The following is a 25,302-nucleotide window of genomic DNA, read 5'->3' on the forward strand; positions in this document are numbered from 1 at the left end:
AAGTTGAGCTGCAAGTTGATCTCTCTCTAAACCTATCTTAATGGGACAATGGCAAGAGAAAATACAACATTAATAGTATTTTCTTACTTGTTTTTTAACCAGTTTAGGCTCATGGGAATTTTAAAATTTGGAATTATTTTTTAACACGGCATTAACTTTTCTGTATATCATTCCATTTGGATACATTAGTTCAGCTGTTTTTAGTAAATGTCCATGTTTAATCATTCAGGTTCTTGTGAGCTAGAACAGTAATCTTTGTGTTTCTAAAGCACCTGAAGAACCTTTAATCAGAAAAGAAGATACCTTGCTTGTAATCATATTATATTTTTGGCTCCCATTTAATACAATATTTTACCTTAAAATGATTCGCACCCATTTAACAAATTGTATCTTCAGCAGTAAAAGTTTGTTTTAGCAAGTGCGTGGCTTACCAAATGTGTCTGAATATTTTGCTGCTGCTGTAATTTTTTAAAAATCTATTTTAAAATGATATGGGTACAGAGGGTGGACTGGTTTTTGGTTTCTGTTATGCTTATAAATAACACATCTATGACTTTGATTTAAGATGTGAAATTCTATTGGAATTTTGAAGACATTTAAAATTTAGAAGTAAAGAAGGAAACAGGTCTACGATGTACTGATAGGAATTACGTAATCCTTGCAGTGATTAGCAGGACATGTATAGCCTGCAAAACATATGTTTTTAAATAGGTATTTACACAGTCACCTAAATTAACCCGAGGGAGCCTCAGAGTTGAATTGCCAGGCTTTGTATACACAATAAAGTATAAGTGCTTAATGGGCAATTTGCACACAGCTTCGAATTGCATGTATTGCAAAGAAAAAGTGTGGCAAATTGTAAAATGGCATCTCATTAAACCACCCACCCTGGCCCACATACCTTTGTGAATTTTTTTCTTTAATTTATCATTTTACTGTATTTAATAATTCTCTTAAAACAGGTTCTTTTTAATGTGTTACACAATTTGGAGACTTCACAGTGTTCATCTTGTTAAGCTGTGGATTGTATGTTTTGAGCATCCATGCCAGTTCCCATGCCGGTTAAATGCGCCGGAGGGATCTACCTGTGAATTGCATCTTGGCTTTCCGCTCTTGCACAGCAGTCACAAATCAGACTCAACCCAGCTACATTGCCTTTCTTTGGCCAGCACCCCACCCTTTTCCTTGTGTTTTACAATGAGCTGTGGTTTAGGGCAGGGTCATATTTGCTTATGTTGTTGGATCAATGTACAGAATTATAAGAGCATCTAATTGATTCTTGTAGATGCCCTCTAAAAAGCTTTAAAAATGTCATCAGTATTTTCAGAAACCAGATTAAACACACCTTTGTTTTGCTGGCTGAAATGGCTTGATTTTGTTAAATATTGGCATTAGTATTAAAGATGCAGGAAATGGACACTGTTTTATTTTTTAGGTTTGCTCCGGTCTAAGCTGGAGTCCATTATGGCCTTCCAGCTTAGACCAGACTGAGCCTCTGTTATGTGACCACGTACAGTGTTGGCATGTGTCTTCACCTCCCTACATGCAGTCCAGGGAAGGTTACTCCCTTTGGTTACTCTCTACCTATGGGGAGGTGATAGGGAGGGTGGACTCATGGCATCCATCTACGAGACTTTCTGCTTCCCATGCTAACTCACCTTCCTCCTTCCCATGCCAGCTGTTTTACAAGCTGACCCCCTAGGAAACAGAGCCAGCACTCTACCCACCCAGTTGCTTGTAGGCATGGAGCTTGTGGGACCTTCTGTGGCTCCAGCCCCCAAAACCAAGGTCTGAGGAAGCTGTGAGGCATTTGGAAGCATGCTTATTCCCACGATTTTGTCACGTAAGCCCGGGTACAATGTGCCGCTGAGCTGTGACACATTTTTAAAATGTGAAGGCAGTAGGCCTTATGCAGAGTTAGTGGGCACTTGCATTCAGGTAAACATGCAGCAAGATGTTAACCTTGAAATCGAACTTTCAGTGAGGCATTATCAACTCAACTTCAGTCTTTGTATAAAAGAAAAAAGGCCAAACATCCAACACTACAAGTCATTGCAGGTCCTTCACCTGTCCCTGCCTCCCACCGTTGCCATTTTCCTGGCTTTCCAGGAAAATGTTCCCGCGCTGTTGGCCATTCTCCTGTGAAAGAGCCACAGTCTGGAGGGGTGCTGGCTGCGTGCAGGCGACCCAGCAAGCTGACCAGGTCCGGGCATCTGTCAAATGGACAGAAAGAATAAGCTAAAGAAATCTGTATTTTTTTAATTTTTCAGTGTTGTAATCAGTAACCCGTTCCTTATCAATAGAAGCCAAACATTTTCTGATGTGTTTTATTATTTTGCTGAATGGTGCCCTTTTACTATTGACTATGACTTTAATCAAGATATCTGGGGAAGGGGCACAGAGAAGGGAAATGTTTGTACGTTCACATGCCTAGCACTAGATCTTTTTAGGTGAGTGTATTCGCACTGAGCTAAGCATAGCACATAGTTTAGCAAATGGTGTCTATAGCATTGTTCTCATTCCCTATGAGGGAAGAGACATTTCCTTTATAATCACAGATAAAACTTCCGTGCAGTTCGACAAAATGTTTTCGGTAGATGAAGATGCGTCACATACTGAACTAAATCCAGCTGCCTGATACGGGAGCCATTTTAAGAAGGTTAATTTCAGCCGTCTGCAAAACTGGTGTGGAAGCCCAATGGTGAAGGTCGCTGCTAATGTTGAAGATTGGCTAGAATTTGAGTTGAATCAAATAGCAGAAAGGAAATGAGATGTACAGTGCATTTAGGTAGGTACAGATTGCTTAAGCACCGCTACCCCAGGGCTGAATCAAATGGATGGCATCTGCTAGGAGGTGGAGGAAATGTTCTGTAATGTCCATAAATGATCAAAACAGCTGAACGTTGCTTTTGAGGACGCTGGAGCAAGGACGTTGAAGAACTTGGAAGGGAGGTTGAAATCAGAAGGAAACTGTGGACCACCTGGAGTGCAGCCCTGGTCCTTCCTTGCGTATCTTGTGAGACACGTCTCCCTGGTTGAAGCGGGCCACACGCTGCCTGCCATAAGACAATCAGAAGAGTATTAGGAGAGGATGGAGGCCCTGACCTAGCCAGCCTTTTGTCTAATAAGGTGCAGTCATAAAGAACAAAGTTGGTCCAAACTCTTGATTTCTGTCAGTATAATTGAGGTCTTAAATTCCTCCCGTACATAAAGTGACAAAACTCCAAATGAGCAAGACTCCGCAGTGTAGTCAAAGGCTTTCTCTGCATCTCAGTTGACAATAATTTCAGGCTTTTTGGAAATTAGTATCAATGATTGAGTATTGATATTTTAGCATCGTCTGATACTAGCTTGAAGCAGTTACTGTTACTAAATCCTGTTTTATTCACATCTAGGTGGCGATAGCTTAAAAGAAAATGATTAGGAGGCTGGCAAGGACCTGAAAAACTTATTAACCACTTCCTGCTGCGTAGGAGCAGAGCAGCAATGTGACAGCATTACTTTAATATGTAAAAACATGTGTTTTGGTTTCCATGGCTCTTGTCTTTAGATGCAGGGGTTTTTTTCCGAAGTGGAAGCTCTTTAAAGGCCACGACAAATTTTTAAATAACTCTCAAACTCACCAACCTGCCCGTGCATCAGTGGAAGGTAACCAGATAATAGCAAGATCAAATTTAATTCACGCTATACTCGACCAGGCTCTGGCTAAAAGGCTGTCTTTGAAGCTTAAACAGAAGGTTAATCCAGATAGGCAAGGGCAGACAGAGAAGGGGAAGGAGTGTGAAAGCCCCATTTAAACTCAGCGTGGGCACCTGGTTGCAGCTGCAGCAGAACAGTGCAAGGGAAAGGATGGTCTGTTGGGTAAGCAGCTCCTAAACCATGTAATGCTTTGAAGGTTAAAACCAATAAACTGAACTGCAGCCAGAAACTTCTTGGCAGTGAGATGTGCTGCTGATTAGAGTTGTGGTGTTATGTGCCCCCTGCATTATGCCGGCCTAAGTACGTGGGCGTCCGCTTTCTCCACGAGCGCAGGTTTCCAGGCGGTCTCAGCAGATAGCCGGTGTAGAGCACGCGACTGTGACCTGACTGTCGGGTAACAACCGCAAGAGTCATTGCTGCAGGGTGCTCCCAGTTCATCTTCTGGGAGGATCATGGTGTTTCAGGGAGCAGGACCCACGGTGTATTTATGATCTGTTGGGCACATTCGGGCACCCTGCCACTTCTTTCCCAGCTCCTGCTATAAAGCTTTATAAATGTTGGGTGGAATTAAAGACATCAGATGGTCAGCCATTGATGTGTGTGTTTTTTTTCATGATGGATCAGACTGTAGGTGTTCCAGCCTGCAGAATTAGGGTCTAACACCCCCCTCCAATTGTTTTTAAAATGAAGATAATCATTTTGTTGCATTATACAGCAGGTCAACATTAGTCAAAAAGGGGAGATCTGCTGTGACTGTGGCACCCAAGGATAAAGCCCAGAGAGCTTTGCTGACACTGGTTTTTTGCTCTTTAACAGAAGACAGCTCTGTCTCTAACAGTTTGGACGCTGTAACTCTGATTAACAAATTCCTTTTCACCCTTCTGTCTGCAGTAGTGCTATTGCTGTAATGAAAGGCGTATGTTTGTGGAGATTTCAGTTTGGCTTTGCTGTTTTCCACAGGCACCACCAAGTCTTTATCTCTTCCTGTTATGCTTCTGTATCAAGGGGAGACTTCTTTCTAGCTGCCTCAGTTTTGCCAACAAGCCCTTTCTGTTCCACACAGCGTGAACAATTATTTCTCTTATCGTTGCTCTTCACGTTTCCCGAAATACTGCCAGATCCTTATTTGTAGATACCGTCCCAGAAATGAGGGGACAGAATCATCTTTGTTATCAGTAATCATAGTTAACCCTCAGAGTTGCATTGAGACACTAAGGGCAAAATAACTCTTCATCCCAAGAGTTAAAAGAAGATATTTTGACAGAATGATGCTGATAATCTGGGTCTTAGATTTTCAGGATCTTCGTTAGAGTTGGCACAAACGTGCAAAGAAATTAGCCAGATCCACGTGTTTTTAAAAGCAGGATCTTTCTCTGCATGGGATGTTCCCAAATCTTATTTTTTACACGCAGGATACTAGGTGGAGATGTCCTGCTTTTTCTCTGCCACTAACTCACTGTGTGACTTTAGGCAAATTATTTCACTTCTCTCTGCTGGCGTGACTTCCATGGGATAAAATAACAGTGCCAGTGCTTCTCTTTTGTAAAGCGATTTGTAAGCCCGCTGATGGTACCTGTCTGTGTAAATCAGCAGTAGGCAACCTTTTCCAGCTAGGGACCAGAATGATGCCCCCTTGGACCAGAGGCGGGCAGATGGACCTGCACTGGGACCTGTCCAGAACCGGGGCTTCTCCTCCTGGTGGCATGGGAACGCACCCACAGTTGAAGCCCACCTTGTGCTGAAGCCCCTTACCCGTAGGCCAGATTCAGTGGCTCCATGGGCCTTCGTGTGCCAACCCCCGATCTAAATAGATCATGTAGAGAGAGGAAGAGGAAACATTATCCCCATTTTACAGGCTGGATTCTCAGGCAGGGAAAGGTTAAGTGACTTGCCCAAAGCGATGCAAGAAATAGCTCCTTCCATATATCACTCATAGTAACAGAGTCTTTCAAACTTATTAATAAAAGTCTGTACCTGCCTGTGTCACTGGGCCACGTTTTACCGATAATTTACAAACGTTGGGTGGGGAGGAGTAAAAGACGGCAGCCTGCAGGACACTGCACATGAGCGTCTAGGGACTGGGGTTGTCTCGGATAGCGGTGCCCTGTGGTCTTGCAGCATCTGTGCAGCCGTCTCTCGTGCCTCAAGCTGGCAGGACCTGGCCCACGTGGAAAGCAGCATACTTCATTTTTTACAAGAAAGCAAGTGCCTTGCGTCACTTAGAAGCAGCTCTTGTGACCAGGTAGAGCAGGGTTGATGCACTCCAAATGGATGGGGCTGTGCTGCTGTGCAAGAAGACAAAACTTTTGGGGGCACACCCAGAACAACAGAAATTGAGAGGCTATTTCATTGGCCTTCTGGGGAAAAATCTTTCTAACAGATGGATAGGCTGTGATGGACTTGGATGTAGTCATGTTGGATAGGCGCATTAGCTAAAAGTTTCTTGCACGTTTATTGGCAGTGAAGTGGCTGAGGGTCAGCATTAGGTACCAAGTAGTCTTGCATCTTTGAGACAGGTGGGACAAGCTCATGCTTCTCTTGGTGGTTGTATTATGGTCGTGAAGGTTATGGTTTTGGCCATGAGGGCAGAAACTTCTGCCAAAAGTTCTGTGAGCAGGAAAACAGCTGAAAAGATCAGGAGGGAAAATAATTCTGCTGAGCATACAAATTTCCTTTTACGCCTGTAGACTGCAGCTAATTATTTCCAGGGAAGGCGTGCAATGCAAGAGCCTGTGTAACTTCCACGTGTATGTCGCTTCTCCCGGACACAGTTGATGAGACTCTAGCAAATTTTAACTTTCTTTAGCAGCTCAAGTAGAGGAGTATTTTGTCCAGCACCAACCACAGTGGTGGTGCATGAAAAGTGTGGCGACAAGCAGTCTGAAAGAATATTTAGCTAAATATCTACATCCCCATGTGCGACAGGTAGCTATTAGCCACACCTCATTACTGTTGGACTAAATATTTTAGTGTGGATAAACTAAGCCTAGGACAGCACCACAGGGGGTGGAAAAATATGTCTCCAAGCTGCCTTTTTACCTGGAGTTTGGTGGCAGCCAAGCCCTTTAGTATAATTTAAGCTCTAAGTTACACTGGGTGAAGTGGTCTCCTAATGGTGTTTCTGACGGATCACAGTATTCCCAGCCACGGTCCTACCCAGCAATGTGTTAGCTGTGCAGTGAGAGGTGTTGAGTTGGTTTTGGGTCCGTCGGAGAAATCCACAGCTTTGTCACTAAGACCTCCCTGCCCGTGTTACACTCTTGAGCCTGGCTCCAGGATCTGTCCAGTAGCATGTGGAAACGGTTTGAAGCAGTCTTTTTAAAGGACATCTTTCCAATAGAAGAGAGACCCCTGAACAAGTTTGATTATATTGGTTGTAAAATTAGTCATGTAGCAAAAAAAAATTTAAAAAATTCTCCGTTATTATTCTGTGCCTATTTATAGAATTTATCATTGGAGACCAGGGAGCTATAAAATAAACCCAACTGCATCATATTAGTTCCCATGCAGATTTGATCTAAGCAAAGTGCAGTGATCTTACAGAATAACCACCTCTCGATTCCAAGTTGTGACGTGCCTGGATCGACCCTTTGCATGCTCAGACTCGCATACCCTGAATTTCTTGCAATAGCAAGGATTTTCACATCTTTTTCTTTTTCAAACTGGATTTGTGTTGCAAGTCCCTGTGTTGTAACACCAGTGTAAATAAACTCGTTTTTAATGGGAGTGAAGTGTGAATGTAAAGAATTCATGCAACATTATTTTCTGAGAGTTTTACAATTTTCGGTAACAAAATGGGAGCTCGTTTTGGCATGTCTCCGTAATTGCTGTTTTAACATCAGTAGCAGGGTGACCTCTTGGTTGTGGGGAGGGTTGCTTTTGAGAGTCAACACCTTTTGAAAGCCTGTGCCGCACAGCACTAAGTGAAGTAGTAACTTGAATGCAGAACGGCACATCCTGACCAGCATTTGTAATCCTCCGACCTAAGAGGAAATCTAAGGAAATTTTGATAGAGGTTAAACAGTTGCCATTTCTGTCGCTGGCCTTGCGTCCATCAGCTGAGAGCCCCATCTCCCACATGCCAAGGATAACTGCGTAACTTTGAGCAGGTTCTCGCCAGACTCCCCTGCATCCTGAAAATCTTAATGTCAGGTGGAATTAAAATGATATCTGAGTTGTTATCTGTGCTTACGTGTGCTGTGGGTGGATGTTTGCAAGAGAGTGAACTTTGCACAATCTCGCTGTCCTTTATCTGTCTTCCTGGCTTTTACAAGAACAGAGGAGAGTATTAAAAATTGCAAGAATCCCAGTCTTTGTGACTGGTCCTGGAAGTGGTGTTTTTGCACAGACCAGTGTGCTCCCAGCCTGCACGAATCTGCCACAAAGATGCCCGGAACCTGAGTTTCTTGTTGGCACTTGTCCCAGGAACTTTATTGATCTTCTAGGTCTCTGGCTTGAGGAGCAGATGGGTTTTTCCAGGCTCTGAATGGTGTTTTAAACTGTTATTTCTAAAGTAGGTTAAACTCTAGGTGTGTGAACTTTGGCAGTATGCTTCTTAAGACAAGATGCTTGCAAACCAGATTTTGCTGGAGATGTATTTTGCCTCTCTCGACACTCAAGGTGAAACGCTGGCTGCATTGAAGTCCATGGCCAAACTCCCACCGAGCTCAGCGCAGCCAGGATTTCATTCCCCGCATTTAATCCTCCTGAAAACTGAGGGATTCCTCATGATGGCAGATTGTGGATAGACAGAAATATCCCAGATGTAGCTGTACCAGGGCTTGCTAGTCCTGGTACTTAACACGCTCCCTGTTCTAATCCTGGGTCTCTCTTGAGCCCGTCTTGCTCGTCATCCCCCAGTTTTCTTCAGCTTGTGCGTTTCTTTTATGGTTATACACAAATGGAGAATAGGATAAGACCCAGTGGTACTCAACATATCAGCAAAGACCGCATTTTGAACCATCACTTCCACAGATGGAGGGACAATCCTTTAATCCCTAGGTACCCCTCTACCCCGCCACCACAAATCTTGGTGCATAAGTGGGATTTTGAAAGGTGTATGATTTAGGAGAAGGTGTCCTATCAAAAGTACCAGGCATGAGCTCCTAAACCCCTTGAGCACACACTAAAGAGACCTGGCCAGGCAAGACACCTGAATTCCTGCCCTCTTCCCTGGCCTCTGGATTTATTGTGGGTTGAAATGCTATTAGCCTGTTTTTTTGTGCCAGTAGCCTCATTGTCTCCAACTGCTGTACCTGGTGGAAATATTTTCATTAAACCTTTCCCCCCCGCCTCATTTCTCTCCTTATTTTTCATCCATTTCTCTTTGGTTCTTGTTGCTTACCATTAATTTTAAAAAGTTATGTACAGGCATCCAAGTTATAAGAAAGTCATCAAAAACCTCCATGGAAAATCTGTAGAGCTTGTCTCCAGTTACATGCAGAAGGCTGGGGAAGCTGATATTAGTCACTTGCATCATTTTCTGCGTTGAGTCAACATCTATTTTTAGGTGTGGAACACATAAAGACATCGTCTTGACACACAAAGACATCTAATGACATCATTTGTGTTTGGGCTGTGGAGGAGCCAGCTTAATGCATCCTCCTTTTGACTGCTTTCCCCCCAGCACTTAAAGTATGTACATAGACATAGCACAGGAATTTAAGCATACATTTAGATTGAAATACATGTTATTTAATGAAATTGTAAGGAATCAGTATTTTAGACATGCCATTTAATATAAATATGTTCACATTCCAGGCTGAATACTAGCTGTGTAAGAAACAGCTTGTTATAGTTTGAGGTCTTGATTGTATTTTCTTTTTAATATAGTGTTTTATATATGTGTTATAGGTGTAAACCTAACTTGTCTATTAGTTTTGTGCTAGCTGTTTTTCCCAGATCTAGTGTAGTAATTTCCTGACTATATATACACAGTATATCAACAGGATTTTTATCTGCTTATATCATGGTGTTTTTACGGGGAGGTTTCAGACTTACAGTGAAAGGGGGATTTTTTTCTGCAATCAATTGCAGATAAAATGATGGGAACGTATCTTCAGATCCCCAAACAGATGTTCGTTTAGCTTAATTTCACCAGTGTTTTGTGATTCAGCAAGGGTAGAGCATACCAGCACAGAATGAAAGCACAAAGGGATAGAGCCTAAAAGTTCACTCTGCAAATAACCTGATCCGTTTCAGACACTTGAAACAAAACACACTGGAACCTCCAAACGCTGGGTATATGCAGAGATTATTGTGTGTTGGATACAGTAAATCATCTATACACCCACAACCCACAGGGGTAAATTTACAAAGCTGTGTGTGGGAAGTTGTGCATTATTCTAACTCTATACAATAGTTATTTTGTGCCTGCACTTAAAAGAACTCTTATCCTTGCATTTATTTATCTCCAGCTTTTCTTTTGTTCTTGTCACACTTTCCCAGTTCTTGTTGCTATAACAAGAGCAGCTAAAATCTGAAGTATGGGGCTATTCAAACCAGCATTAAGAGATTGTAAAGATGGAAAGTTAACCTGTCGGTTTAAAATGTGAGAGGTGAATGCATCCCTCTAAAATGTGTTTAATTCTTTCTTTTAATCCCGTAGGTGTCGTATGCCCGTCCGAGTTCAGCATCAATCCGAGATGCTAACTTGTATGTCAGTGGCCTTCCAAAAACAATGACCCAGAAAGAACTAGAACAGCTATTTTCACAATACGGGCGCATTATCACCTCACGTATTCTGGTTGATCAAGTCACAGGTTAACATTTTTTTCCTTAAAATTCAAATCTTTCATGGAAGTGGCAAACTTAAATGCTGTTGAACTGGGCCGGCTATAATGAAGTGGCAACATTGTGCAATACATTAAGAGAATACAATTCTGGACATACATTTCAATCCTATCTTAAAGTGCATATACGGGGGGGGGGGGCGTTAATATAACTGATGGGGAATACGTGCATTTTAAAATGCAGATTTTTTTCTTTAATTACTTCCAGTCTGTTTTTAAGGGGAATGTATGGAGCAGTTTACTAATGTGCTAGGTCTGCTTCTATTTAATAATCACAGTATAATAAAGGAGGGGCATTCAGTTGTGTTTCCTTGCTTGCTTAGGAGACTGACTCCTGAAAGCCAGTCTTCCTTTTATTTATTTGCCTAAAAGACTGATTTCTTTATTCCTAGGAGTTTCTCGGGGTGTGGGATTTATCCGTTTTGATAAGAGAATAGAGGCAGAAGAAGCCATAAAGGGACTAAATGGCCAGAAGCCTAGTGGTGCTACAGAACCAATTACTGTGAAGTTTGCCAATAACCCCAGCCAGAAAACAAGCCAGGCCCTCCTTTCACAGCTGTACCAATCTCCCAACAGACGCTATCCTGGACCCCTTCACCACCAGGCTCAGAGATTCAGGTAATTATCTGCACAGGAACTGAACTTGTACCCGGTACACTGATTCGGGGCAGGTGTTGTTTTGGAAATCTGGTCTAGATCGGTAGATGGCCCCAAATTTCTTTGTGAAATGGACCATTCTTCCCGTGAGAACGAGTTGAATACCTGCTGACCGCAATAGTCGTGTCTTATTTACTGAAATAGCTCAAAAATACTCTTCAATCAGTTTTCACGAAGCCTTAGACAAAGGGATGATGGAATAAAAGGTTACATGGATAATTAAATGAAAACTGACGATGCTGTTCTTTCTGCTTTCTTAGTAACTCATTTTCTGCTATATTAATGGTTTGGATGCAACTTTCACTTTGATGTTAATTGTATTGGATTGGTAGCAGGCAAGAAGTTGAGTTTATTCACAGCAGTTTCATTAATGTATTAGCATCAGATGGCTGCTGTCAATATAAAGGCACCTTGTATAGTCCTTGGTTTAACCTGCAGACGCTCTCTGTAAGGTTTTTGCTTTGCATTGAAAAGTACTGCTTGTATCAGAGAGATAGATATATATATATATATAACACTTGATATTACCAGTAGCCTGTGCCCTCTGTACTACTGGGTAAGGTTTTTATTTTATTTTTTTAATGTTAAATAGGAAGGTTCAGACTTATTGGCGTAGTTCAGATAAATATTGGCTTTTAAAAATTCTTTCCTTGAATCTGAATTTTGCCATGTTAAAATATGCTAATGAATTGAAGAAGGGCACAGGAATAGTCAGTTGTCTGGCTATCATGAAAACAAGCATATATTTAAAATATTCTTTTGGTAAGCTTACAGTATCCATTGAGGTTTTCACTGAATCATTATATGGATAAAGGATATTTCATATGTGCGCTGAATGTTAAATTATGCTTAATCTACAAAATTCATTGGCAATTTACATTGACAGCTTTGGGGGATCGTTATTAAATGTTTTTTCTAATGGGAACAAAGCCTAAACCATGTTGTAAAACTTGGTAGCAAGAATTGCTATAAATGGTTTGTTTCTACTCCTGTAATTTTGGACTGTGACATTTTATTCACAAGTTTAATTGCAATGGAAGGTGAACAGTTGAAGTATCGTACTTGTTATGATTTCACACTAATATAATCTAAAAAAAGAAAAATCAAAGGGGAATTTTTAACACCAAATCAAACCTGGAGCTAGAGGTATATATGCTTCACCTTTCATTGACTGTAAAAGCATGTTAAAATGGCATTAAATGTTGTGGTGGAAACTTAAACACAGTCTGAACTTGGTAGAGCCATTGGTTTCTAAAGTCCTTAGATGTGTGGGAAACTTGTTGAGCATTTCTTCTTTGAAAACGGAACATTATTAATAATAGTTCCATTGAGCGATCTTGCCATCTGTGAGACATTAACCCAAAGACCCTCCTTCTCTTTTCAGGCTGGACAATTTGCTTAATATGGCCTATGGCGTAAAGAGGTAATTAGAATTCCACAGATTGCCAGATGTCCATGTTGGCACAGATTGGTGCTACAATTTATTTTTTAATTCACTAACTTTTATTTTATTTTTTTTAATTCCTTCTTTTCTTCCACCAGCATGTCAAATTCTTTTTTTAAGTTTGGACTTCGGTTGGTTTTGTTGCTTTAAGGCCGCACGCAAAAATTCCATGTGGTTTTTTTTCACCTTTTCTTTCATTTACAGGTGGGCTTCTCAGATGGTTTAGGTGCAACAGCTACACACGTTCTGATGCCAATAGACTGGCCAAATGACACGTTTCCTCAACTCAGAATTATTAACCTGAGCTTTCTGCTAGTCTCCAACCTTGTTGCGTAAAATTCCTTGGTGGAAAATGGAGTTAAACAGTTATTGGCTAAAATGTATAGAAGGACCTCAAGTTCTCCTATATATCTGCATTCTGTCGGAAAGATGACTTCAAAAGTGTAACTGTGTGCACCTTAATCATCCTTCAGTTTTCTTTTGTTACAGGTTTAACAAGTGTTGCAAATATTTGTCCGTGCTTGTTGTTTGTTTCTTATGTTCGTTTTAATGTGGAGAAGTGTGTCTGTTGAGATTGGATTAAAAGATTAGCTAATTTGGAAACAGTTATTCTCCATCATGAGTAAGTCTCCATCCATGTTAAGTCTGAAATCAGAAACAAGGAGTTCATATCTATATATATATATATCTATATATATATATATATATATGGTACACATCATTACTATTGAGGAATGGTCTCATTTTTAATGTTACCTAGAGGTGTTCAGTCCACCCATATCCCCACATTTGAAGATGAGTAAACATCTTTGTTTTCAGTAACTGATGGTCCTAGAGGTTCTTGAAAACTAGGCGTGCTTTTTATAAACCTCCTATTATGCATATGGTACAGTAAGCATGTAGTAGACAGTATTTATCCGATCCCAGTGGCCGTTGTACCATCTACCAACAGGTCCTGTAAACCATTAGACAAACATTATAAGCAAAAGTAACTGTCAAACTAGATGTTTCACGTTTCTCCAGAAGCCTCAGAAAATGTATCCATTAGCACGTTTTTGTTGGGGTTTTTTGGTACCTGTTTTGTTTTGTGGTGACAGCCAGATGACGGATCGGAGTTTATTGCATGGTTTTGCAATTCATCATGCACCTGTGACTGCCTCACCTGCACTCTGCCCACTCCTCCATCTCTTGCATCACTGTTAGTAACATTCAAGAACTCCAAACAGCTGCCACTTAAAACTAGCTGTCACTTAAATGTGCAAATTATTCTCAGAATTACACTGACCTGTGGCCCAGGATAAATGCTACTCAGTCCTAGACTACAGAGGGTTTCATTTCTCATGTCACGTGTCCCATCAGAACAAGGAAGAAAGAACAGCCTCCTACCATGTCAAAGCCAGGCCTCTGGTTTCTACTATGATCCACCAGTATTAGTAGGTCATGAGACTTCAGGCTTAAACATCACAACAGCTTCAGTAATTCTTGAAGTTTTTTAAATTTGTTAGTTGTTTTCTTCTTCCTGAAAACCCAGAAGATATGTACTGGCTGCTCTAGCAAATCAAGAGCTGAAAGGCAGAGGGATGCAGAAAGTAGCATCAACAAGCATTTTTACAACTGTCTGCAAACGGTCTCCAGAGTGTCTGTTGTTTTTTCTGTGACAGTGTAGCATGATACGTGCTGATGTGGGCTGAAGATTTTATTGGCACTCATCGGGTGACTCATTTGGCCTAACTCATTATCGTCCCAAACACAGGTCAATAAACTTTCCCCATACCAGCCTGCATGGTGGTAGGAGCTACACCCACCACTGTACTTTCAATTGTATTCTTAGATGGAAAAACTTAGGGAATGCTAAGGCAACTTCCAGGGAAGCACTTCCGTCTCACGAACATCTGCAGACCACAAACCTTTGTCATAACTCTGTGCCCATACATAAGTATGATGTTTCTGCAGTTTCACAGCGCAGCATATTGTGGAAGCATACCAGAAACCCTTCTGACATGCGCAGACTTCAGATGAAGTATAACAACACAGAGGGAACACTGTCTGCTGGCCTTTTATATAGGCCAGCAAAGTTTGAAGTGAACTTAGTATAACATTTGAAGGCCCATCTTCAGCTGCTGAATGAATAGAAATTGTGATCCTTAGACCTTGCCTTAGATGGCTGGATCCTAAGCCATCTATGTTGGCATAGCCTGTGCTGGGTGTTTTGTTTTGTTTTGTTTTTAACCAGCCGAGGCAATAGCATGAGAGCTCTAAACCCAGAAAGCTATCCCGCACGATTATGATAATATTATTAGCATAACCATACAAGGACAAGAACAAAATTGTGGCATCCTGTAGGCCGGATTTTCAGAAATTGAGTTCCTTGGGAGTTTTGCCCCAAGTAAGGTCAGTACTTGGATCCCTTTGAAAAGCTGTGCTTGTGCCTGACAGCATTTGAACGTGTGAATAAAATTACTCCGTCATAGGCCACAGATACAAACAAATGATGTTTCTCAGTTTGGGCTGTATATTGAAAAGCACTTTTTTTTACGGTTATGGTAGAGGAGATCAAGTTTCTAGCTGTAATTCCAGATAGGTGATAAAAAAAATCAACATGATGCACAGTTCTTTTTGTAGTCATTTAACTTGCATTACTGTTGAGTAACATTTTGCAGGTCTGTTTGCCAAACGCATGCTAAAAGAATAGCAATTTCAAAACAAGGTATCAGACAGAAAGCTTCCTACTTCACAGTTATGTCACTGAGTCATTCCCAAAACACAAGCAAGAATTTTATTCGGCTTGAGGAATTAAAATTTGTTACATTCAAGATGCCCCGTTTTAAATTCCATGGGAAATATGATTTCAGCAAGAGTTTCCCTATGCTCAGTTGTTATTTTAAAACCTAACCCACTTAATAGTGGTCTTAGAAATGGCACGGTTTCTCAAACTTTTAAAGCAATGTCATGTTCATAAACCAAACATAATAAAGACATTGTCCTCATGCACTGGTTTTCCTATTTTATAATTAGAATACACAATCCTATTTTGGGGGTGTCACCACCACCAGTATACAGTATATTCTTTTCACATGTCTTTCATTACAGTATTCTAGAAAGAGATGAAACTCAAAACCAAACAGAAAGCCCTCCGTACTTTTTGGATAGATATAAACATATTAACACAACTGAATCTTTGTACAAATATTTCATATTCATATTTAAAGTAAGTCCTAAGAGAGCTATATTTCTACAAGAAACTGGTGGGAATTAAAGTGCTAAATCGTCAGTAAATTTGCTGCTGGACCCGCTGTCCTTCGTTTGTGTTTTCTTAAAGAATGATGGGGACATATCCTACGGTCCTTGTGCAGGAGAACTCCTTTTTAGAGTTTACAGAATTCGATCGATACTTAATTCTTTTACTGAACCACAGTAAGCAGCTAAATTGAAGTTGTCCATATGGAGGAGCATGCAGCTGTATCCGATTCTGGTCCTTTCCATTGGGCATAGATCTCAGTCATTCAAAGCAGGAGTTGAAGTCTGTGTAACTAAGACTGGGGGGGGGGCATATAGTTTGCATCCTAAGGTTTGGATCGTGATTTTCTTTTTTTTTTCTTTTTTTTTAAGTCTTGATTCCATGTAACCTGTTCAAAGAGATATATTTAGAATAGACCCCTCTTTTTGTTTGGTAGGTTCTCCCCAATCACAATTGATGGGATGACGAGCCTGGTCGGAATGAATATTCCTGGTCACACTGGGACTGGATGGTGTATCTTTGTCTACAACTTGTCTCCTGACTCAGATGAAAGCGTGCTGTGGCAGCTCTTTGGTCCCTTCGGAGCAGTCAATAATGTCAAGGTCATCCGCGATTTCAACACCAACAAGTGCAAGGGATTTGGCTTTGTCACCATGACCAACTACGACGAAGCTGCCATGGCAATTGCCAGCCTTAATGGATACCGTTTAGGAGACAGAGTATTGCAAGTTTCCTTTAAAACCAATAAAACCCACAAATCCTGAATTTCATATCCTTACTTACTAAAATATATATATAAATATATATACGAACAAAAAAAATAAACTCTTCAAGGCTTATATTCAACCATGGACTTTATAAGCCAGTGTTGCCTAAGTATTAAAACATTGGATATCCTGTGATGAACAGGAAAGGATTTTATAATGCTTAGAAAAAAAACCTTTGATGCATTGAATGTTCTTTCATAGCTGTCGTTGTTGAATATACTATACATAGATAACAATGTGCAGGGATTTTTACCCGGCCAGCTAGTTTTACCACCTTCCTTGAAGGTGGGTCTTTTTAAGATGACCATTCACTCATTTAAAAAAATAAATAAAAACAATTTTTACAAACTAATGGGATTAAAAGCAAGAAAAAAAGATTCTTTTTTCTTTTCCTTTTTCGTTCAAAGCATTGATCCAATCAGATTGGTAAACCCCCCACATAAATTAAAGAGGAACAATAAAAATTGCAAAAAAAACAAAACAAAAAAAAACAACCATAATTTTGCAACTTTTTTTATTTTTCCTTTTTTCTTTTATATCATGTGAACTAAACAGTCTTCTGTTAGGGAATGGGGTCAAAGGGGGATACCTGATGACACAACAATTTAAATAACATTAACAATGTTGCCAAAGAGGTGGTCTCTTTGCTGAAAATGGGTTTCAAGAAAAATCTATTTTTATAAAATATAAAGAATTTTTACAAGAGAATCTGGATTTGAGAAAAATATTTTGACTGGCTAATTTAGGGGAAATTGACAACTTTGTCATGTTCATACTGCACTGGTAACTTTTTAGAGATCAAGATGTGTGTTTTAAACTGGATTAGTAGATTGTTTTTTGAAGGATGGGTTACAAACAGATGATCTTCGTATCTTTTCATAGCATGTAATAAAAATATTAAATACAGTACGGGAGAGTGTTCTTCCCAGGCACACAGTTACCCACAGTCAAAACCCAAAAGCAAGGAGATGAGTTGCAAGACAGTTTTTCTTTAAGTCATCAGTACGGGATATCAGCAGAACAAAAGTTTAAAAAATTACTTTTTTGATCAAAAACTTCCTTGGTTTGAGCAGTAGGTGCTACAAAATTATTTACATATCTTAGTATCATAGTTAAATGTAATGTGTTTAGAAAAACTACATTTGCTTTAAATTTGTTAAGAATTTTCAAATTCACTTTCTAGCCCATGCTAATATAACTGGGCTGTGTTGGCACATTTGGAACACTGTTTATGTTGCTTGAAACACTTATTTATTTAATTGCCGATGTGATGCATATGGCCAAAATCAAATATAGCTAGTTTGGCTAGTCTACTTATTTGTTTACTTAAACTATGGGAAGAAGCATATTATTGTGTCATTTTGTTGTGTGTGTATGTGTATATATAATATAAATATATATATATAAAGTTATTTTTTCTTTTGGTTAATTTATTCTAAGTTGTAACACTTTGCTAGTTTTGTTTGTATATGTCTTAAAATGTTTTCTTATGATACTTAAGTGACAGAGGTATCAAGGTAACTTGTGTAGAAATATTGTTTGATATATTGTCATGTTTGTTGTGAATATTTTTTCTTACTGCACAGTAGAAAAGAAAACAACTGGGTCTTTATTTTAATGTAATTCAGATTGGGGAAAACAGAGCTAAGGGAACAAACTGACTGAGGGGGTGCTCTCCCATGTCCAGTGCACTGATCATTTTAGTATGTTTGTGCTTTGTACGGTTATATATTTAAAACAAAAAAAAGGGTCATGCTCTTCCCTGAGTACTAGAAACAGTTACTCGCTATGCATAATCTAGTTGATAGTTAAATTTGCTATTGCTTTTCTTGTCTTGTTATATAAAATCTTTTCAATACAAGTTTAGTCTAATGGTAATAAAACGTTATGGTTATTTATAACTTGTGCTTATTTTGTGCATTTTTTCCATGCTATACCCACTAACTGCATGTAGACTAAGTATTGTTTTTTCACACTGAAGAGGCAAACTTTTGTAGTAGACAAATAACTAAAGCAAAGGCTGCATCATAATTTTATCAGTTTTTTTTTTACTTTAAAAATGTTAGATTTTAGTTAAAAAGAACACTCATTCAATGTTCAGGGAAACCTTTATACATCATCTGCTATGAATGAGCGCAGTTTGCTGGGAAAGTTTTGATGCATTTGCTAAGCATTAGTGGGGAAGGCATGTCAGAATCTTTTCTCTACAATGTGTTTTACTATCTGAATAATAATAATAAAAAAATCTTTCTTAGGACCAGGCAGTTGTATACTTTAGTTATAATGAATGACTTCATGTTAACCTTGCTAGTTTAGATCATTTCTGAGGGAAAGTATTGTAAATGTTTTTTTCATAATCTTGTTGTGTTTGAATTATTTGTACTTTAATTGTCCAGACAATAAATGAAAGTGTGTAGAATGGCTATGGACTTTCCAGATTTTTAAACGTGTGCAGATGTTTTTAGTAACCTCAGCCACATCATAAAGAAGGTAGATATTATTGAGTGCAGTCAACAAGGTCTTTAAAGATATCCTAAAGTATTAGGCAAACCAGCTGAAGGGTCTTTGTTACATTTTTCCTAACAAAGCTTGAGCTTGGAAAGAATCAGCCGATTTGAGGTCTTTTAATTCAAATTAATTACTGCAGAGTCATTGTACTTAAAAACTTCTTATTTTTCAGTGGGGGAGATCTTAGAAGGAGGGGGTTTTTATGTTCACAGTGTTTTTACACATTGAAAGTTATCAAGACTGAAAAGGTAGTAAATGGTTTTTGTCATTATGCAAATCTTAAGTCAACAGTTAGTTTGTTTGACTTTTTTATTTAACATGCTTATGCTATAAATGTCATGCAGTATGAAACAGTCGACATATTATCTGCTGTAAGATTCAAATATATAAATCACAGTCATTCAACATTTGAATTTTTTTCACCATGTACTCTAGCCAGAGGTGATCCTCTCTCTCAGTTGATTTATTGGTCTGAATCCCATTAAATACTGCTCTTCACCCTTTGTTTATGTTCTGTAATATTCTCTCACTAATTGAAAATATGTACCTTGTAAAACTGCAACTCTGCGTTTCATAACTGAGCTTAGGAAAAAAACCGTATCAGTGGATTGGATGGACTGCAGTTCTTCAGCATCTTCACTAATAAACTCATGTCTTTATGAGATTAAATTAACATGTTGGCTAGAATAATTAATTTCAGGCCATGGAATGAGATTGTTCTTAAATTTACAGCCTGTTTAATTCAGCTTTAAATCAACCTGAGCATTATATGGTAACATGTAAAGGTTGTTATTTCCTCTGTTTAAAGACTAGGTGCTTTTCTGCTGTTTTTCGACAGCAAACAGATCCACATCAAAAAAAAAAAAAAGAAAAAGGTCATATACCTTAGGCAGTTCTTAACATATAACCCAAAGTATCAGAGAACCATTTTATTTTGAAACTGAAGTTCTGAAGGAGGACTTCGACTTGGGAAGAGCACACAAATATATGTATGGGAAAGAGTGTTCCTGACACACTACTTTTCCAGGAGGGTGTGAGTGATTTCTGGTGACTTTTCCCACCCCCCCATGCTGTGTGAATCATGTGCTTATGTTGTCAGAAGAACAGGAAAAGCAAACACCTCTCCTTTGTTCACCATAGGACACGTCTACATGTGCATTAATGCACTGTAATCGGTGCTACTGCGCAGTACTGCTGGCGCATGTCTTTACGAGATGCTAATGTGCAGTAGACTAATTCTGTTGCACGTTAGCATGGTGTGCCCACGGTGTCCCCAAGTTCTTCAGGAGCAATCCTGCGCTCATTGAAGTGAATTGAAGTTTTGCCATGAACCACGGTGGGGCCAGGGTTTCGCTCTTTAACTGTTCTCCCTTTGCCTGTCAAATACTCAGTTCTTTAATCCAAGCATAGCATTTCTTTTTCTTCAGCGTTGCAGCAGATAAGAAGAATCTCTTGGGGGTGACTTTTTTCTACTGTCCGTACAGTTTATTTCAGATTACTGTCCGTAATCTACTGTCCGTACAGTTTATTTCAGATTTAACAAAGCAAGGCTCTGCATTGTTGGCAGCTAAGGCATGCCGCCCCTCTGGGGTGTTTTCCCCATTGTCGTCAGGGCTTTTGTTCAAATTTACATTCACAGTATTTGAACTTTTGTAAATTTGAACCAAACAAATTGTTTTCCCCAGCTTTAATGAAAATGTTTAAGCCAAATCCAACTAATACCAAATCCAGAGCAGTTCCTGAACTTTATATTTTTTTCTGTTAAAGTACAATTTATCCTTTTTCACCAGGATTTATCCTTTTCCGCCAAGAGAAGCAGAATGTGCTCATGTAATGAAAGGAAGAGGTCATATCTAGAAATGAACTGTAGAAAGATCTGAGTTATCAGTGTGCTATTTCCTGCCATTAAACTTCAGGAAGTCAACTCTTTTTTCCCCACAATTGTAGCAGTAAGTTGCAAATGAGGAAAGGGACCTGTTAGTCGATCGCAAGAAAAGTCTGAGCCATCAATGCAGCCATGAAAAAGATAAATGTGATACAAGGCTGTAGCAGGCATTGGTATGTCCAGTAGAGACAGGGGAGGTATTAATTAATACCTTTGTTCAAAGCACTGATAAGACCTAACGTGGAATGAGTTTGTTCAAAGTAACAGAAAGCATATTTCATGGCAGGAAGCCAAAACACCTTCAGCCTAGCAGAACAAGGTCTGAGAATGAGTATGGCTCTTCTGTCTGCTGTCTCAAGGGTAAGGAACAAGAAGGAAGGAAGAATTATTTAAGCTAAATTATGATGTTAGCACAAAAACAAATAGATATAAACTAGTCATGAACAACGTTAGGCTGGAAATCGGACGGACGTCGAACCATCAGACAAGGTTCTGAAACCGTCTTCCAATAAAGATAGTGGAAGCAAAAAAGCCAAATTGATCAAGTTGCATCCTAACACCAAGTAAAATTGATGGGGCAGGATCTCAATGTGATGTGGCCATCAGGGCTGTGACGTACTGTCCTAATGTATTTTGAAGAAACCTAAAAAAAAAAGGTTCTTATAAGACACAAATGCAAGCTTTAACCTTTGTGAACTGCAAATTAGTTCAGCCTTCTTCATAGTGCAGCGAAACCATCTTCAAAAAATACTGCCTGCATTACGCTAGTTAATATTTTCCTGGAAGAAAAAAACAATAGTAACGATAAAACAGGCATCTTTTCAAAGATGTCTAGTCTAAACTCAAAATGCTGGTGTCTGTCACCACAACCCAGCTTGCCTGATCTGCTGCTTGCTTATTCATGGACTGATGTAAGGCAAGGAATTTTAAGATTAGAGTCCAGAAGTGGCATGAGGGAGTTCACATCTTTTTCTCATGATACAGCTGAGGAAAACTGAGGCACAAAGCTTAATTCTCTATGGTCACATCACACAGGCAGTCTTAGAAAAGTTAGCTTTGACAACTAGATAATCAGACCTGCTCTTCACATGGGGTCCCAACTGAGTTCATATAACTCAGGTGTTTCTTAAATATAACCCGAAGTCTCAGGGCACCATTTTATTTTGAAACTGGAGTTCTGAAGGAGGACTTCATCTCACATTCGTTACTTGTAAAAGATGAGCTGTGTTTCATTCCCAGTTACTCTTGACTTACTGTCAAATCAACACAATAGTCCATCTCTTGGACAGAAGGGAGAGACAAGCATATTCCTGTCCGTCCCTCCATGCATTGCCATTTGAGGCTCTGGGTCTTTCATCCCCAAGACTTTCCAGGAGCTGAGCTTAATTACTTGTCAGGGACACCTCTCCAGTCCTGCACCAAGATCAATAAAAAGGCAGGCAGGTGGGATGTCTCTCCAGAGCTTCCATTGAGGTGGTGTTTGCTTAATGGCCCCCATTTGGCATTCTCTTCTCGGACAGGTTTCGTGTCTTGCCTCCTTCAGATCACAATGTAAAAAATCACTTCTGCTGATGGAAGCTAACAGGAGACCGACCAGTCAGGCCTTCCTCTCTTCCAACGATCCTGGAAGCCACTAAAACATCTTTCTCACTGGAAGAGGAGGAGCATTACCAATAGTCCTAACTGGGCAAGCAGTACGCATCTAGTTACTATAGTGGCCACTACCCTAGAGATACGCCTCTGCTTAGATCTGTAGTAATTAAATAAACTAAATCATCACGTCATCTTAAAGATTAAGGATTTCTCACTGCTTCTACCTGTAAAGCCCCACGGATTCTTTCCCAGTCCGTTCGCATACAGTCTGCTTGATTTCCAATGAACTGGTGTTCGTTAGAAATTAGGGGTGTGCGAAATGGGCTATGTTTGATTTGGATTCAGCCCAAATTGAGGATAGTGATTTGATTCTGATCACTGTCCCGAATTCAATTCGGCCAAACCCAAATGTGAAGATTCAATGCTGATTCAGAGAATCAGCGATTCAGACCTAGACACAGATTTAAATGTTTTTTCTATATAGCTTGAGGTACCAGGTGCAGCTTCTGACCGCTGCAATGTTGGGGCAGATGGAGCGTCCTGCAGGAGCACAAGGGGTTTCCTGCATGCTCAGCGGCAAACCCAGAAATACCGGAGCCCCATGCCCCCTGCCTGCTCAGCGATTGGCTGTGGGGGACCCTGGAAGCCCCACCCCCAGCCCAGACCTAGGAGGCACCAGTCACTAAGCCGAGGGGACGCAGGGATCCCCCTACGCGCTCCCTGGTGGACCCAGAAGTGGACCAGAAGTCCAAATCGCTGAATCTTTCCGAATCCATTTGAAGGGTTCCAGTTTGATTCGGAGAGATTAAGGATCCTGATTCGATTTGGATTTGGAGATTCAGCCACCGAATCGGGCCAGATCTCTGCCGAATCAAATCAGGGACTGAAGGTTTGCACAGCCCCATTGAAATGTTTTTTAATACTAAATAACCAGCGCAGCGTTTAAAGATGATATGATGCCAAGAGAAATTCCTGTTAACGTTCTTACGTGAAGTGCATTTCCCCTTTTCAGATTGTGGGGCTCAACAATTTCTGTTTTTTAGGGATGCACATAATTAGTGCAATTATTTCATTTCTCCACTGAAATACCCAGAAACAAGCACATGGTAGGGACATTAGTTGTAAATGGTCTATCAAAAAATGTTTCTCTGAAGCATTCACAAAGGCACAAAGCTGATCAAATTAATAAGAATCAAAAATAAAATCTAAAGAAACCTTTCAAGTGGATGTGAGCGATGCAAATGAAAGGGAAGTTATTTTGAAATGAGTTCCTGATAAGGCAAGAAACCTGCTGAAGGAAAATAACTTAAATCTCGGGTCTCTACTGTACTGTATATAAATGAATACTGATTAGATGCCTTAGCAAGTTTTTTATAGCAACATCTGGGGAAACTAACACTAAGGCTCCAAATATTACTTTTATTTTCAAATGAATTCCAAACAAACGAAATCATTAGCTTTTCAATCTGAACATCATGACTGAATACAGTTGCCACTCACCATTTCCCTTAAAGAGCTACTCATGCATCACCTTGCTTATGTTTATCTGAATTGCATTGGTCCTACCAAAATGACATGCAAGAATTAGCTTTTATAAACAATGCAATTCTGATTTTTAAGTCGGCACAAGGCACTTAATTAATTTTGTAGGATAAGGAATCTGTCGCAAATATACAGCAGTACACCCAGTCATCACCATCTGCCGTGGAGAATTAAATGTACAACTCTCAAATGAAATCCTGCAAAGTTGGTGCAAAAAGGTCCTTGCTTGAATTTAAACAAGGCTGCGGAAACCTGCAAACACATTGTAAAAGATCATGAAAACAATAACAAATTTGTCCATCTGTGAGCAAGTTCTAGCAGGTTGTGTGTGTGTATGGATAGATATATATAGTGATGCATTTGCGATAACACTTGCATCTCACAATGCAGCTTGATGGGTTTCATATCTTCTCCACTTAGGCTGAACAAAATCATTCCTTTTTAGCACTTTGAATAGACTCCAGTGCTGTGGACCAGGTGTTCTGAGCATTAGAAGCTGAGAGAAAGAGCACATGAAATGCTTTTTTTTTTGTATTAGGATTTAGCGACAATTTTGAAAAATTGGCAAATATGGCAATTGTTTTGGGTTTTTTATTAACAAACACTGTTCGACTGAAGTGAGAAAAAATAAACATCAACAACTACTGTTGCCATGAACAGAACTCGAACATGAATAAAAATATCCTTATCCTTTTGACATTAATGAAGCCTGCTGCTTTTTTCCTTAATCTTGATGCCTCCTTTTTTTTTTTTTCAGCTATTGATTTTAACTGAGTACATCATTTTACATAGAAAGGAAATGCATGTGACACTAATCTTTTGGATTTAGGAGCACAGCTTGATTCACTGTTTGCCTTAAGGATACAGCATGTTGTCTGAAGAAGACTTCTCTCGTGTCCGTTCTGGTGTATGTCACAAAAAAAGCCCTGTATAGGTGCATATGAGAAGTTTAGACCATAGGGGGAAAAATCTTTGCAGTCCGTGGAAGCTGAGCAGCTCAGGCCTTCCCAGGAAGCACTAAGCAACGGACTCTAAAGCAGTCCCCAAGCACAGGCCCCAGCGCTGCTCTCCGAGGTGCCTCATTTCTGGGATTTGGTGGATGCGGAGCTGGAGAGGGTGGTCAGGGCGCGCTGCTCAGCGGCCGTGCCGAGCACAGCGTATATGTGCTCTAGGCATGT

At 39.9% G+C, this 25,302-nt stretch overlaps 1 protein-coding gene across 7 annotated transcripts in view; it reads left to right on the top strand.

The window, feature by feature from the left end:
* The window catches only part of ELAVL4 (ELAV like RNA binding protein 4), a 111,802-nt gene extending 93,410 nt beyond the window's left edge, over positions 1-18,392 (top strand). For 6 of the 7 annotated variants that reach the window (XM_090048591.1, XM_090048589.1, XM_090048592.1 and 3 more), the window contains exons 4-7: positions 10,307-10,460; positions 10,883-11,108; positions 12,532-12,570; positions 16,266-18,392. In XM_090048591.1, coding sequence (XP_089904717.1) covers positions 10,307-10,460; positions 10,883-11,108; positions 12,532-12,570; positions 16,266-16,593 — 747 coding nt within the window. In that variant the 3' untranslated portion in view covers positions 16,594-18,392. The remainder of the gene's footprint in view (positions 1-10,306; positions 10,461-10,882; positions 11,109-12,531; positions 12,571-16,265) is intronic. The other variant, XM_090048593.1, reaches the window with a different exon arrangement.
* Positions 18,393-25,302: the final 6,910 nt, after the last annotated feature.

This window comes from Crocodylus siamensis, chromosome 5, assembly GCF_052110815.1.
Source record: "Crocodylus siamensis isolate JL-2025a chromosome 5, ASM5211081v1, whole genome shotgun sequence".
NCBI classification, from domain to species: domain Eukaryota; kingdom Metazoa; phylum Chordata; order Crocodylia; family Crocodylidae; genus Crocodylus; species Crocodylus siamensis.